The sequence below is a fragment of the Schistocerca gregaria genome, chromosome 1, assembly GCF_023897955.1.
Source record: "Schistocerca gregaria isolate iqSchGreg1 chromosome 1, iqSchGreg1.2, whole genome shotgun sequence".
In the NCBI taxonomy this organism is placed as follows: Eukaryota; Metazoa; Arthropoda; class Insecta; order Orthoptera; family Acrididae; genus Schistocerca; species Schistocerca gregaria.
In genome coordinates, this window is record NC_064920.1 from 503,029,021 (window position 1) to 503,046,696 (window position 17,676).

Here is a 17,676-nt window from a genome sequence, read left to right on the forward strand (position 1 = left end):
AAATAACCGGAAATACACTGTACTCTGATTCAAGTATCAGATTCAAGGGAAATGAGTTTCTCTCTCCGTTTGTCTGTCTGTCTGTCTCTCTTTCTCTTTATGATGCATGTATAATGTGCAACCAGATAATCCACACATGAATAATAGGGAATACACTGTACTTTGATCCAAGTCTTAATCAACATGCCAGGGAAATGAGTTGATTAAAGTTGAAATAGAATGCGTCTAAATTAATTTTCAAGTTAGATATCGTAAGTGATGTTTCTCTGTGACCAAGATTGTTAATTCTCTGTGTTACTTTGCCAGGAAACAAAAGCTTTGAATTCTGAAGAGCTAAGTGATGAGGTGGTCGGAATATCTTGATCACCAGACTAAGTTTTAATGTCCTAGATTAAATCCTAAACCACTCCACAATTTCACATTGAGTGAAGGCATTCCTCACTGTTCATGGTAATCTGCCCATTGGATGTGGATGTGAAGCTCGGTGGCCATTTGGGTGCCAAACCAGTGCAATGAACTATGTCTCAGGACTTGGTTTTTTCCTCTCCCTTTCTTGCATTCCATACTCATTCATAACAACTTAAAACTTGATTAATCTGTTCATTCTATCTCCCATTCCTCAGTCCATGTGTCCTATGGGACATACTGTGATCCATGCATCTAACAGGACAAGCTCTCAATGCTCTGCTTCACCCAAAACCAGCCCTCAACTCAGAATAATGTACTTTCTCTGTCCCTGTTCTATTTTATGTATCAATTCACTTTTTAATACTTCCATTATATAACAATAATTATTTGGTAAAATTGAAATTCAACCCACCTCTCCTACTGCAATTAGGAAAATAATAATTTCGCTCAAAAGTAACCACTCACATGGAATTGATGGCATTTCTAACAGAGTACTGAAGGCTTGTTCCCAACAGATAAGCAGGATTCTCAGCCACATATGTAGTAGCTCACTGAAACAGGGCATTTTTCCAGATGCACTGAAATACTCTATTGTTAAAGCATTGCATAAAAAAGGGGATAGGTCTGATGCTAACAACTACCACTCAATCTCGCGTCTGACAGCTTTATTCAAAATTCTTGAAAAAGTAATGTACTCAAGAGTAGCAACACATATTTGTAACAATGAAATACTAACAAAATGTCAGTTTGATTTCTAGAAAGGCTTTTCAACACAAAATTCTATTTATGCGTTCACTGATCAAATAGTAAACACAATGAATAACCGAACATTACCAATTGGGATATTTTGTGATCATGAAATTGTTCTAGATAAGCTTAAGTATTGTGGCATGAGTGGGACAGTGCACAAATAGTTTAATTCTTATTTAACTGGAAGAATGCATAAGTTTGAAATTAACTGTACAAATAGTCCGCAAAAATCAGCAGAGTCCTCTAACTGGGGAAGAATCTAAAGGGTGGTCCCCACAGGGTTCAGTCTTGGGTCCCTTATTGTTCTTAATATATATAATGTGAAACTACTTGTACAAACAAAAAGAGAAAGCTTTGTGTGTTTTATTCATTGTGCCTATCTACCGGCGCTTTCCCGCTTGTTTTTATATATATTAATGACTTGCCACTCTGTATTCACGAAGATGCAAAGCTAGTTATTTTTGCTTATGATACAAGTATAGTAATCACACCCAACAAACAATAATCAGATAAGAAAATTGTAAATAATGCCTTTCAGAAAATTATTAAGTGGTTCTCTGCAAATGGACTCTCGCTAACTTTTGAGAAAAGACAGTATATACAATTCTGTACAGTAAATGGTATAACATAACTGATAAATATAGACTATGAACAAAAGTCCGTTGCTGAGTTAGAATATTCAAAATTTCTTGGTGTGTGCATTGGTGAGAAATTGAATTGCAAGAAACACATAGATGATCTGCTGAAATGGTTAGCTTCAGGTACTTATGCTATTAGGGTTATTGCAAATTTTGGTGGGAAACATATCAGTAAATTAGGCTACTATGCCTATTTTCATTCACTGCTTTCATATGGCATCATATTTTGGGGTAATTCCTCATTAAGAGAAAAAGTATTCATTGCAAAAAAATTTGGAGCCCACCCAAGCCCACCTAGCAGACATTTATTTAAGGACCTCAGGATGTTCAGAGTAACTTTGCAATACATATATTCACTTATGAAATTTGTTATTAATAACCCATCGGAGTTCAAAAATAACAGCTAAGTGCATAGCTACAACACTAGAAGATTCTGGGTTAAAGATGACTTTGGCACAGAAAGGGATGAATTATGCTGCCACAAAAATCTTTGGTCATATGCCAAATAGCATTAAAAGTCCGACAGGTAGTCAACCAACATTTAAAAACAAATTAGAAGCATTTCTGAATGACATCTCCTTCTACACAAAATATTTTGCTTAAAGAAAACTTATGTTAAAGTGACACATTCCACATCATTACAAAATGTCGTATTCATGATCTATGGAACAAGTATGTGTATATGTATGTATGTATGTGTGACTGTCTTTACTCAGTGGAGCGTCTTCACTTCTTTACTACAAATGGTTGTTTTTGTTTGTGTCTCACTTTCATTCTGTTTGTATGGTGACTGATTTCAACAGTAAGTTTTTTTGCATCCTTCACATACAAAGAGTTTCTGCTTCTATTATTAAGAAATGGTTTTGTGATAGATGCCTTTTGTTTTATCTCATTTAATGAATATTGTGCGTCTCTCCCACTTTTTTATGTTCTTAGTTATCTTAAATCCAAATTTCTGCTTTAAATTGTTTATTCATTTCTTTAAATATAAGATAATAATCTCTAGATAAACACATTTCATGTGAATTAAAAACAATTCCTTCATAAATATTATTTTTATGAACAAAGATAGAAATAAAAAGAATTACATGTGTGAATGCTGCAGATGCATACACTGGGCAGAATAGCTGTGTTGTTTTTACACACCAATATGTCATTTTTCTGTTTCCACAGAATTCGTTACATTCATTAATATTGCAATTTTTCATGCTTTATGGTTATTTGCAGACATTCTTGAGTTGTCAGGTTTAGTCTTGGATACTGTAGTCTTCCTTGCATGATATTTCAGTGACATGACGCATTGCCTTCATCAGGTGCTGCCCGTGACTAGTCGTTGTATGGAGTGTGTCCATAATTTGTACTCTCTGTCTTCATGCTCTCTCTGTGGTTTATTCCCACAGGCACTTTCCTCAAGTGTCCATACTGTCTAATGCTCTGCCTGTGGTCTACTCCTGCAGTCTTCACACACTGTCTGTGGTCCTCTGCTGCAAGTGTTGCCCTCAGGTGTCTGCATAATGTAATGTTCTGAATATAATTTATGCCTGCAGGTACAAACCTTGAATATTCTGTTTTTGGTCCAAACTAACAGGTCACTTTCTGTTTGTAGTTTGTTGTCATTTGGGTTATCCAAGGACAATTTGTTTCCAGGCCAATCTACCTGGCAGGATGATTGAGGCTTCTGTGCTGATGAGATTTGCATTTGTTGTGTTTTTAAAAGATACAGTGCACGACACCAAGCTTTACTCAGCTAATAGCCTGTGTCCCAATTGATTAGGTTTTCTATTAGTCAAATGTCAGTTGACTCCCTCACAGTGCTGTCCCAATTTCTGGCCATTTGGGTCAGCATTCACGTATCTTCATAGCTCCTGGAATGATCAAGTTCCAAGCAGTGTTCGATGGCTGACTTGGTTACTTGTTGCAAATGTGTGTGGCAGTGTTGATTGTGGCATCTGGTGTCAACAGTTCTTGTAGTTTGTCCAATATATGACACGCCACATTGGCACTTATACTATACATTCTTGGCTTTCATAAACCAAGGTCATCTGTATCATTCCACAGTAGTGCTGTGATCATGGCTGGAGGATGGAACACATACATGAGTTGTATTTTCTCAGTTCCCTACTGTTTTTGGCAGAGATAGATCCTGCATCAGGAAAATAAACCACAGCCTCATGTTTATCTTGTTCTGCTCCCTCGTCACGTGGTCAAGTGTCTGGGTGAGTGGCCTCCTCAGTCTGCTTGGCACTGTGTCCATTTATGTAGAGCATTGTTTGTGGATGTTTCTTCTCTGACAGTCAAGGTGTCTCCATCTGATAATGAGTGTGCCCTTTGGACCAGGATGTTCAGAATCCATTCTTTTGTGTTGGGTGATGACAGCTCTTGCCTCTAGATACAAGTCAGTGTGTTTTGGTTTGTGATATACACCATGGCCAACAAACCATATGCTTACTGTTTGAGTAGCACATCTAAGAATGATAGCTGACCGGTTCCATGATAGATGTTACTTTCAGGTGACTTGCGTCTAGGTATTTTAAAATCTCATTGAGACCGTTCCTGCCAAGGGACCCAATCAGAAACTTGTGTTCCTCATACCTGAAGAAACATGTGGTTTTACCGGCCGCTGTGGCTGAGTGGTTCTAGGAGCTTCAGTCTGGAACCGCACTGCTGCTATGGTCGCAGGTTCGAATCTTGCCTCGGGCATGGATGTGTGTGATGTTCGTAGGTTAGTGAGGTTTAAGTGTTTGTAAGTCTTGGGGACTGATGACCTCAGCTGTTGAGTACCATAGTGCTCAGAGCAATTTGAACCATGTGGTTTTGTTCCTTGATGTTTTCTATACTTCTGCCTTGAATTTCTCAATGAATGAATTGGCAGCTGCTGAAGAGAGGGCACTGACCAGTCAGTTCGGAAAACTTGCCGTTGTGTAAAAAGTATGTAGAGGTTAGTACATGCCTGAAAAGGACCATCAGAGCATCCTCAAACTTCTGTGCAACCAGTTCCAAAGAGTCTTTCAGTGGATTATTGGTAAACAGAAACACTACATCAAAACTGACCTCAACTTTGATATGTAGACCTGTAAGACATTCTATGAAGTCCACTGAGTAACAGACATGGTGAATGCATTTCCCAGTTTTATATACTATGTGACACCGCTAGACACAGGCGAACAATGCAATCAGGATACAGCTGCAGACTCATTCTATTGCATAGCACTGTCAGAAGCACATTAGCACATTTAGCATAAACAAAACAAATATCACCACTTAATTTATTTCATAATGAGTATCAGAACAAAAGGAATGCTATTTATTTATTATAAGTTTATAGCAAGGTTCCTCACACACACTCCCAATATGTTTGGTGACCATTTTCTACTGAAACCCTATGTGCACGCTTCTACTGCAAATACAAAAGACCAAGTAGATTCCTGTTGCCCACGTAGCTCATATGGAGAAGATCATAATAATCAAAAACTTATGAAAGCATAGTCTCAAATCAATGTTTCTATTCTTTCATCTTTATTTATGGTATTCTTAATTCTTGTCTCAATTTAGCACATACAAAGAAGTAAAAATTTGTGTAATACTGATGATGTTTTCAAAAGTGGAACAGTCATGTTTTGATGTGCTCTCACTGAACATGAATAATAAAATAAAAAATATGTACAGCTTGGTTACGTAGACAGCTTTCAGGATTTAAGAAAGCATACAACTGAAACTTTTGCTTTGGGGTACTTATACTTCATGTAAACTGCAGATTTTCTTTCTAAGTGATTGAGGTGGTTGGTGGCAGTGTAGACCACCATGGGGATCAGAGATCCAGTTCTACATAGCATTCAGTTTAATACTAGGGAACTATTCTCTTCTGTACTGGTGGCAATGTAAACCACCATGGGGATCAGAGATCCAGTTCTACATAGCATTCAATTTAATACTAGGGAACTATTCTCTTCTGTACTGTCACTGTGGAAATTCTAAATATAAATCATCAATAAGCTTAGATCGATAAAAACATAATAACAGTTTCAACTGATGTTTCTTTTGGGGAGTACAGAAGCATTTCATTTGTATCCTATATTTGAAGACATAATGCCTGAGGACACCAAGGCCACTTTTAATATAATGAAGAAAGACAAGTTTAGTTATCTGGATTACCAGTTTGGCTCTTGCCAGAGGTTTGTGTTGACATAACGAAGGCCTGTGAGATGAGTTTGTCCAGCGATTGTCAGTCTACTGCAGAGTGTAGATCGTTGAATGTCTTAGCAACAGCACAATCACCCTAAAATCATGTTTAGAAAGATAGAGCAATGTTCTTGGCTCAAAACTGAACCGCGGAACACGCAAGGACTGCGTGAAGCATGTGGTGATGCAGTATTGCCATGCAACACAGTTGCATGATGGTTTAGAGCATTCAGATTAGGCAAAGATGCTGTGAATGATCACCCCCGCACAGGACGACCCCACATGGAGGACAATACTGTTCAACTCCGTGCTTCCTTCTTGGACATTGATCACTGCTGGACTGTCGTGAGTTGGCAGCAGAAGTTGGAATATGCCACAAAACTGTGCTCCACATTCTGCATGACATTGTGGAATACACCCAGCTTGCAGCATGTTGAATACCCCATGAAATGTCTGAGGCACTGCCATTCCATTGCACAGGATTTGTTGTGCCAATACCAAAGGGAAGGTAACGACTTTCTTCTTTGCATCATCACTATCGACGAAACTTGAAATGCCAGTCCAATGAATGGAGGCATCCCGGTTCTCCTTGTATACAGGAAGTGCGTGCTACCTCAGTTGCTGTGAAGATGATGTTCATTGATGGGGGTAATACTGCATCATGCTGTATCACCAAGGGTGACAGTAGACACTGCTTACTCCTGCACATTCCTGGAACACCACCTTCATCCAGCTCTCAGGTGAAAACAATGACATATAATGGAACAGCACCTCATTATTCTATACGGCAGTACATGATGTAACACTGCTGCTGCTGTCCAAGGACCTCTAGTGCTGCTGCCAATGGGAGAGTCTGGAGCATCCACCATATTCACCTGACATGGGTCTCTGTGATTACGGTCTCTTTGCCAAAGTGAAAGAACCACTGAGAGGGATCCAGTACAATGTCAAAGATGACATTATCCATACCATAGGGTGGTCAGTACTGGACATCAACAGAAACATATGTGCATGTGGTATGTGATGACGCCTTCGGATTTTTGGCCAAATGCCATAAATAATGGGGCCAATTACGTTGAAAGTGTGTAACTCTAAGTACCTCTGTCAATAGAGACATTTCAGAGAAAAATAATAATTCTAATTACTTTTTAGAAGCTTCCACATGGGAAAAATATATTAAAAACAAAGATTCCAAGACTTACCAAGCGGGAAAGCGCCGGCAGACAGGCACATGAACAAAACACACAAACACACACACAGAATTACTAGCTTTCGCAACCGATGGTTGCTTCTTCAGGAAGGAGAGGGAAAGACGAAAGGATGTGGGTTTTAAGGGAGAGGGTAAGGAGTCATTCCAATCCCGGGAGCGGAAAGACTTCCCTTGGGGGAAAAAAAAGGACAGGTGTGCACTCGTGCACACACACACACACACACACACACACACACACACACACACACACACACACATATCCATCCTCACATACACAGACACAAGCAGACATCGGATGGATATGTGTGTGTGTGTGTGTGTGTGTGTGTGTGTGTGTGTGTGTGTGTGTGTGCGCGCGCGCGACTGTACACCTGTCTTTTTTTTTCCCCCAAGGGAAGTCTTTCCGCTCCCGGGATTGGAATGACTCCTTACCCTCTCCCTTAAAACCCACATCCTTTCGTCTTTCCCTCTCCTTCCTGAAGAAGCAACCATCGGTTGAGAAAGCTAGTAATTCTGTGTGTGTGTTTGTGTGTTTTGTTCATTGTGCCTGTCTGCCGGCGCTTTCCCGCTTGGTAAGTCTTGGAATATATATATATATATATATATATATATATATATATATATATATATATATAAAACAGAAAGAAACTTCCACATGAGAAAAATATATTAAAAACAAAGATTCCAAGACTTACCAAGCGGGAAAGCGCCGGCAGACAGGCACATGAACAAAACACACAAACACACACACAGAATTACGAGCTTTCGCAACTGGCAGTTGCTTCGTCAGGAAAGAGGGAAGGAGAGGGAAAAATGAAAGGATGTGGGTTTTAAGCGAGAGGGTAAGGAGTCATTCCAATCCCGGGAGCGGAAAGACTTCCCTTAGGGGAAAAAAAGGACAGGTGTACACTCGCACACACACACACACACATATCCATCCGCACATACACAGACACAAGCAGACATATTTAAAGGCAAAGAGTAAGGGCAGAGATGTCAGTCGAGGTGGAAGTACAGAGGCAAAGAAGTTGTTGAAAGTCAGGTGAGGTATGAGCGGCGGCAACTTGAAATTAGCGGAGGTTGAGGCCTGGCGGATATCGAGAAGAGAGGATATACTGAAGGGCGAGTTCCCATCTCCGGAGATCGGATAGGTTGGTGTTGGTGGGAAGTATCCAGATAACTCGGACGGTGTAACACTGTGCCAAGATGTGCTGGCCGTGCATCAAGGCATGTTTAGCCACAGGGTGATCCTCATTACCAACAAACACTGTCTGCCTGTGTCCATTCATGCGAATGGACAGTTTGTTGCTGGTCATTCCCACATAGAAAGCATCACAGTGCAGGCAGGTCAGTTGGTAAATCACGTGGGTGCTTTCACATGTGGCTTTCCCTTTGATCGTGTACACCTTCCGGGTTACAGGACTGGAGTAGGTGGTGGTGGAAGGGTGCATAGGACAGGTTTTACACCGGGGGCGGTTGCAAGGGTAGGAGCCAGAGGGTAGGGGAGGTGGTTTGGGGATTTCATAGGGATGAACCAAGAGGTTACGAAGGTTAGGTGGACGGCGGAAAGACACTCTTGGTGGAGTGGGGAGGATTTCATGAAGGATGGATCTCATTTCGGGGCAGGATTTTAGGAAGTCGTATCCCTGCTGGAGAGCCACATTCAAGGTCTGATCCAGTCCCGGGAAGTATTCTGTTACAAGTTGGGCACTTTTGGGGTTCTTCTGTGAGAGGTTCTGGGTTTGAGGTGATGAGGCAGTGGCTCTGGTTATCTGCTTCTGTACCAGGTTGGGAGGGTAGTTGCGGGATGCAAAAGCTGTTTTCAGGTTGTTGGTGTAATGGTCGAGGGATTCAGGACTGGAGCAGATTCGTTTGCCACGAAGGCCTAGGCTGTAGGGAAGGGACCGTTTGATATGGAATGGGTGGCAGCTGTCATAATGGAGGTACTGTTGCTTGTTGGTGGGTTTGATGTGGACGGATGTGTGAAGCTGGCCATTGGACAGATGGAGGTCAACGTCTAGGAAAGTGGCATGGGATTTGGAGTAGGACCAGGTGAATCTGATGGAACCAAAGGAGTTGAGGTTGGAGAGGAAATTCTGGAGTTGTTCTTCACTGTGAGTCCAGATCATGAAGATGTCATCAATAAATCTGTACCAAACTTTGGGTTGGCAGGCTTGGGTAACCAAGAAGGCTTCCTCTAAGCGACCCATAAATAGGTTGGCATACGAGGGGGCCATCCTGGTACCCATGGCTGTTCCCTTTAATTGTTGGTATGTCTGGCCTTCAAAAGTGAAGAAATTGTGGGTCAGGATGAAGCTGGCTAAGGTGATGAGGAAAGAGTTTTTAGGTAGGGTGGCAGGTGATCGGCGTGAAAGGGTGAAAGGAAGTGCTCCATTGCAGCGAGGCCCTGGGCGTGCGGGATATTTGTGTTCCGGGAAGTGGCATCAATGGTTACAAGGATGGTTTCCGGGGGTAACAGACTGGGTACGGATTCCAGGCGTTCGAGAAAGTGGTTGGTGTCTTTGATGAAGGATGGGAGACTGCATGTAATGGGTTGAAGGTGTTGATCTACGTAGGCAGAGATACGTTCTGTGGGGGCTTGGTAACCAGCTACAATGGGGCGGCCAGGATGTTTGGGTTTGTGAATTTTAGGAAGTAGGTAGAAGGTAGGAGTGCGAGGTGTCGGTGGGGTGAGGAGTTTGATGGAGTCAGGTGAAAGGTTTTGTAGGGGGCCTAAGGTTCTGAGGATTCCTTGAAGCTCCGCCTGGACATCAGGAATGGGATTACCTCGGCAAACTTTGTATGTAGAGTTGTCTTAAAGCTGACGCAGTCCCTCAGCCACATACTCCCGACGATCAAGTACCACGGTCGTGGAACCCTTGTCAGCCGGAAGAATGATGATGGATCGGTCAGCTTTCAGATCACAGATAGCCTGGGATTCGGCTGTGGTGATGTTGGGAGTAGGATTAAGGTTTTTCAAGAAAGATTGAGAGGCAAGGCTGGAAGTGAGAAATTCCGGGATTGGTATGTGCGGATGGTATGTGCGGATGGATATGTGTGTGTGTGTGCGCGCGAGTGTACACCTGTCCTTTTTTTCCCCTAAGGGAAGTCTTTCCGCTCCCGGGATTGGAATGTCTCCTTACCCTCTCCCTTAAAACCCACATCCTTTCGTCTTTCCCTCTCCTTCCTGAAGAAGCAACCATCGGTTGCGAAAGCTAGCAATTCTGTGTGTGTCTTGTTCATGTGCCTGTCTGCCGGCGGTTTCCCATATATATATATATACTTCCAATCCCGGGAGCAGAAAGACTTACCTTAGGGGGAAAAAAGGACAGGTGTACACTCGCACACACACACATATTTGGGATATTTATTTATTGTGCCTATCTACCGGTGCTTTCCCGCTTGGTAAGTCTTGGAATCTTTGTTTTTAATATATTTTTCCCATGTGGAAGTTTCTTTCTATTTTATTTACATCATCATTAATTTGAACCCAACAATTACGTTTGTTATTGTCTCTGTTGCATTTCGAAATCTTCTCTATCATCTTACTTTCTCTTTTTGTTTGTACAAGTAGTTTCACTTTGTATTCATCTTCCTTTTTTCCGTAATCTACCATACATTTTATCTACATCTACATCTACATCCATACTCCGCAAGCCACCTAGCCACCTGACGGTGAGTGGCGGAGGGTACCCTGAGTACCTCTATCGGTTCTCCCTTCTATTCCAGTCTCATATTGTACGTGGAAAGAAGGATTGTCAGTATGCTTCTGTGTGGGCTCTAATCTCTCTGATTTTATCCTCATGGTCTATTCACGAGATATACGTAGGAGGGAGCAATATACTGCTTGACTCTTCGGTGAAGGTATGTTCTCGAAACTTCAACAAAAGCCCGTACCGGGCTACTGGGCGTCTCTCCTGCAGAGTCTTCCACTGGAGTTTATCTATCATCTCTGTAACGCTTTCGCGATTACTAAATGATCCTGTAACGAAGCGCGCTGCTCTCCGTTGGATCTTCTCTATCTCTTCTCTCAGCCCTATCTGGTGCGGATCCCACACTGCTGAGCAGTATTCAAGCAGTGGGCGAACAAGCGTACTGTAACCTACTTCCTTTGTTGTCGGATTGCATTTTCTTAGGATTCTTCCAATGAATCTCAGTCTGGCATCTGCTTTACCGACGATCAACTTTATATGATCATTCCATTTTAAATCACTCCTAATGCGTACTCCCAGATAATTTATGGAATTAACTGCTTCCAGTTGCTGACCTGCTATTTTGTAGCTAAATGATAAGGGACTTATCTTTCTATGTATTCGCATCACATTACACTTGTCTACATTGAGATTCAATTGCCATTCCGTGCACCATGCGTCAATTCGCTGCAGATACTCCTGCATTTCAGTACAATTTTCCATTGTTGCAACCTCTCGATACACCACAGCATCATCTGCAAAAAGCCTCAGTGAACTTCCGATGTCATCCACCAGGTCATTTATGTATATTGTGAATAGCAACGGTCCTATGACACTCCCCTGCGGCACACCTGAAATCACTCTTACTTCGGAAGACTTCTCTCCATTGAGAATGACATGTCTGCTTGTGTCTGTGTATGTATGGATGGATATGAATGTGTGTGTGCAAGTATATACCTATCCCTTTTTCCCCCTAAGGTAAGTCTTTCCGCTCCCGGGATTGGAATGACTCCTTACCCCCTCCCTTAAACCCCACATCCTTTCATCTTTCCTTTTCCTTCCCTCTTTCCTGACGAAGCAGCCGCCGGTTGCGAAAGCTTGAAATTCTGTGTGTGTGTTTGTGTGTTTTATTCATTGTGCCTATCTACAGGCGCTTTCCCGCTTGGTAAGTCTTGGAATCTTTGTTTTTAATATATTTTTCCCATGTGGAAGTTTCTTTATTTATATATATATATATTGGGGGGTGGGAGTAAGGAAGATATTGTACCCTATGTGCACCAAAATATCACAAAAAATGCTGTGCAGCACAAGAGCTGTAATCTTGGTGACTGCTTCACTACATGGGACAAGTTGGACTCATCTTCCAGCATTAGTACCACAGAACTGTGTAAATGGAGGCACGCTCTACAGAATGTGGTTGGTTCTTACAGTCAACCTGATTTTAACTTATGCTAATATTACCTATTTTAACATATCGTCTATGTTGCAAACGATTTTTGGTGTGGTGTTTTGCAAAATTTTCTTTTTTGCTGCTTTTTTTTCTTGGGTAAAGTCTTATCTTTGCTTTATTTGCTCTTTTTTACCCCCAATCACCATCAGTGTCTGATGCAAATTTCTCTTTCCCTCCTCTTATGCTTTTATTTCCTACACACTGGCATCCCTCTCTAATACACATTATTTTCAAACTTGTCTCTTATTGTTAATGTTATTGTGATAGTCTTTTAGTACTGTTGTGCTGTTTCTTGTTTGATACAGTTGTGAATCTGTCCCTAATCCTGATGAACATCTGTTTTCCTTGCCCCTCCCCCTCTTTCCTGTTCTGTCTTTTGCCAGACGAAAAAGCACCAGATTTGAAAAAATAAAGTAATTCCATTTGATTTAGTTTACAATTGTCAATTTTATGTACCAACATAAAATATGTAGCAGATATTGTGTAATGCAGTCTCCTTTGCTTTTGAATTTTCGCAACGTATTATTCATCAGCATCACAAGTCTCTTCACATTGTGTATGCACTTCACAGCTGACAATCAGCTGGTAGTAAACATGATCATTTACGATTGGTGCAGATAGTCATGTTTATGTTCATACATAATACTTGTACATTTGACATGCTAATGTGTAGTGATCTTCATTGTAGAGGAAGGAGCATATGCAGTTTGAAGAGACTTGTAGCACTGATGAATAATATGTTATAAAAATTCAAAAGCATAATATCTGATAATGACAGCATAGCTGTGTCGAAACCAGTCATCCAATAAAATGCTTTCTTAATGATCTTGGCTTGTGAAGTTTTCTTCAGTTACTGTACATTGCCCCCAGACTGACCATGTAAGGAAAATATAAAAAATTTATATTTATAAAGATGTAATTTTGTTATATGAATCATTTTATGGCATATTTCAGGATGAACTGGCTAGAGTATTTGTTACATTATTTGATGCAAAGCACTTACTGTCACCATTGCTATGGAATATGTTCTACAGAGAAGTTGAAGTGTCTGATTGTATGCAGACTCTTTTTCGTGGGAATTCTCTTGGCAGCAAAATCATGGCATTTTGTTTCAAAATATATGGAGCTAATTATCTACAGACACTTTTGGAGCCTTTGATAAGGCCATTATTGGAAGATACAAGTCAAAGTTTTGAAGTAGATCCTGCAAGGTAAGTTGCTTTCTTGTCTCCATTGTCTTAAATCTTTGTACTGTCCAAAAGCAGCTGTAGTTTTGTAATGGACACAACAGTAGTTGACATGTGTGAATAAAACAGAATTAGTCTGTTAATTTAGAGTTAAAACTGACTACAGTTAGTTACTTTTAACTTCACCTATAACATGATCCCAAGTTGTGAAATAATATTTTGCATCTTTCTGTGTATATTTGATATGTGGAATATACTGAGAAGGCAACGGCCTGTTAAGATTTCTTCTCTCGTCACAGTGCTAGTTAACTGAATGACGGAAATCATATCCATCATTCAGTGAGCATGCCAAAAGGGTACATGATTTTCAAAATATTGCCCAAAGGACGGTTGTGTAGTTTGAGAGCTGCAGTTCATACCTCCAGATCGGGAGCCAACTGGATGAATAAGTGCTTATGGCTGCTCTGTTTGAACAAGTAAAATTGCATCGGTGACATATTACTTGTAAATCAGTCGCCCAGGATGCGATACGACTAACCATGTTCCTCGTGGTATTGATGAAATCTGTGTCGTGATGTGACCACATGGAATTATTGTGAATAATAATTCGAAAGCAATGAGCACATTTCCTCAAATGTGAGGGGAACTGGATTTGGCAGTGAAGCCAACTTCTTCAGTAAGAAAAATGTCTCCAGAGAGGCTCAAGAAAGAAAAAGCAACCATTAGAGAACGTCGTTGACAGACCCAAAAGCCAGTGATGTGCTTTTCAGCCACTTGTTAATATGGTCTCAGACCTTTTTGTCATTGTTAAAAGGCATCAGCGAAGATACCACTACCTGTATTGGGTGCAATTGATCCTTCAGTAGCTGAATTTCCTGATGGAGGAGCTCAGTTTGCTGCTGCAGGAGCAGCTGTTACTGTTCCCTGTGTTGCATGAGCTTGTTGTCCATGGGTAACCATGTACCTTATTTCCCGTTATGGTGGCCAACATTCAGCAGAATTCAGGAGCTATGAAGGATCTTGCTGCAGCTAGACAAACTGATCAGTGGTCATCAACACCAGTTCACTGAATGTTTACAGGAGGAAAACAAGAAAAGCAAAATGGACAGTGGAGATGGCATGGCAGAATAACAAAATCCTTATAATAATTGAATAGCAAAACCTAATACATAGTAAAATCTGAGAATACACCAAAGGTGTGTATGACAGTGCAATGGATGCACGACTGAAGGCAGGGCCACGGCACAGCTAGCTTTACAGTGTGGTTGTAAATGCTAAGTGGTCAGTAAAGTGAACAAGACCCTGTGGCATCACAAAGCTGGTGTTGCACAGATGTTACTACCAGGTTCAACAGTGTTTTCTAGTGGCCGTCATCGAGTTTTGGGCTCTCCAGCATGCTTTCAAAATCTCCGGGCCAGGATACCATATTATGAATTTAGCCTGAATGGATAAAGAATGTAGTTTTTTGTTGAAATAGTTAAAAACGTTTCAGGAATTAAGGTCAGAATGCATACCATGTCAAGACAGTCACTGTAGGACAGTGCATGGTGGGAATCCCACTATAAGTGTACATTACAGCTATGGTTTAGTATACAAAATGTGCAAACAATAGAAAAAAAAAACATGTGAGGATTTAAATACAATATTATTTGCAATTTTAATATTACTGAAAAATATGACAAGATGCTTGTTATTCTCTCACTTCTCATTAGAAACATTCTGAAGATAAAATTGTCCCAATGTTTGTAGAAACACTTACAATTGTTGTAGCAAGCTCCAATATTTGGCAAGTGGCTTTGCATATGACAAGTAGTTTAGATGGTAAGTAGTTGTTAGTATTCAGTTGCTGCCATTACCATAGATTAGACAACAGAGAGGAACTGTATAAATCTGATTACAAGAAGTGATAGCACATGGCTTACTGGATGTAAAGCTGGAAACTATAATAAAAATTATTTACTTACAATACCTCATTAGATTAAAATGTTATCATTTATACTATAGCTATAGCTATGGCTCTTAAATGCAGTAGTTTCTTTCATGTAAACTAGAGATGTTGATCAATAGAGAATGCATTTAATGGCTCTCATTTGTTAAACATTTCCTCTTTTGTCACAGATTGGACTCCACTGAAGATATTGAAGAAAATCGGAGGAACCTTATAGCTCTTACCCAAAAGGTCTTTGATGCAATTGTTTCATCTGCTGATAAGTGAGTTCCATTTTATTTCAAGTAACCACTGATTGTCCAAACTGAAGGAAAAGTTAATTTTTCTTATTTAGTTGATAGTCAGGCAAACATATCAGAAGAATCAGTAAAGCTTATAAACTAGAGGATTAAATAAAGTCCAGTACTACTTTCTGACAAATGCACACTATAAATTCATTAATTTGTGTGACTACTCTGAATTAAAAAACAAAATGATGTATAAAATGTATGATCACTTTAATCTTCAGCTTATGTTGGTTCCCTCACCACAAACTCACAATGTTTGCCTTTTAGGCCAGATTTCAGTTCGCATCTGTTGTCAGCATGACTCAGCTTGCCTTGTATGTTCTACAGTAACCTCCAGCAATGAATTTCAAAATATGAAACTCAATGTAACCACCTGAAGATGGGCATTAGCATGAAACTAGTTTTGTTTTAAGTAAACCACTTTCAGGTGCGAGTGGTAGTGGATTTTCTTCAACTTTACTCTTTAGAGGAACAATCACAGAGTTCAACAATATCCATTATAGATAAAATTATATTGCATTAACTTGCCCAAACTTGACTTGTAAAATATCTGTCCAAAGATATCACAGATTGAGTGTATGTTGTTGTGTTAAATGGTATAATATCCAGTGACTCCAAACCTTCTTGACATGAAGATCCATGGACAGTCTTGGTGAAAATCAATCCAGTCCTAAGACCACAGAGAATGTAGCTTTATGTGGAATCATTTTCAATCATTCTTTGAACATCAAGTTAATTTTATTTGGTAGCAGCTGTTGTTAGGCATCCACATCAGCTTCTGTTTTTAACAGAAGTTCCTGTGTGCCTAATTTGCTTGTACCAAATCATGAATGTGGATATATTGAAAAGAATCTCCAACTGTGACCATTAAAGGGCAGTAAGGAGTCAGAAATTCTGCCTCATAATTTGTAGTTCTCTCGAGTTAATGTTATTTTTGATACAATAAAATAATCATTGCACAAACGTGCTCCCATTTCAACTTCATGAGAGATGGTGACGGAATATATGATGAGGGGAGGATGGCAGTGAGGGCCATTTCACCACTTCTGGAAACTACATACCATTAAACTGTGGAAACGTAGAATATATTGGATGCCAATACTGTGCATATTTCTTGGAAATGTGTATGTGCGGATGGATATGTGTGTGTGTGTGTGTGTGTGTGTGTGTGTGTGTGTGTGTGTGTGTGCGCGCGCGCGAGTGTACACTTGTCCTTTTTTTCCCCCCTAAGGGAAGTCTTTCCGCTCCTGGGATTGGAATGACTCCTTACCCTCTCCCTTAAAACCCACATCCTTTCGTCTTTCCCTCTCCTTTCTGAAGAAGCAACCATCGGTTGCGAAAGCTAGTAATTCTGTGTGTGTGTTTGTGTGTTTTGTTCATTGTGCCTGTCTGCCGGCGCTTTCCCGCTTGGTAAGTCTTGGAATCTTTGTTTTTAATATAGCATAGTAAAAATATTGATAAGTTAATGTCATCTTAAACTTGGATAACTATAGAGGTCAAGAAAAATGAAAAGGTGAAACAAAGCAAATCTTCAAGAAAATGTACACTTGGTCCGAGCTGAAAATGCAGAACAGACCTATTACTCTTCAGGAAAGTTATACAAGATTCCATCTGACATAAAGGATGAAATTGGGAATTCCAACCTGTTCAAAAGAAAGTTAAAAACGTAGCTCGTTAGCCAATCTATCTAAAAATAACAGAAATATCTAAATTCCGAGTTCCATTAACTACATGACAAATAGCAGTGTTCATTCTAAAGCTGCTTGACAAGTAGTAATGTACTGTAACCAGGAACCAGTATTTAAAGGAGCAGGTGTGTATTTTCTGTGAAAAACACCATTGTAATTAAATAAATATGAAGCAAATATGAAGCTACTGATGATGAACAGTAGCTATTTAGCATAACTGAGGAATCAGCAATTTTCTT

At 40.3% G+C, this 17,676-nt stretch overlaps 1 protein-coding gene across 6 annotated transcripts in view; it reads left to right on the plus strand.

Moving 5' to 3' along the window:
- Window positions 1–17,676, plus strand: part of LOC126354139 (neurofibromin) — a 447,919-nt gene that overhangs the window by 172,161 nt on the left and 258,082 nt on the right. For all 6 annotated transcript variants that reach the window (XM_050003542.1, XM_050003568.1, XM_050003586.1 and 3 more), the window contains 2 exons: window positions 13,282–13,538; window positions 15,633–15,725. In XM_050003542.1, coding sequence (XP_049859499.1) covers window positions 13,282–13,538; window positions 15,633–15,725 — 350 coding nt within the window. The remainder of the gene's footprint in view (window positions 1–13,281; window positions 13,539–15,632; window positions 15,726–17,676) is intronic.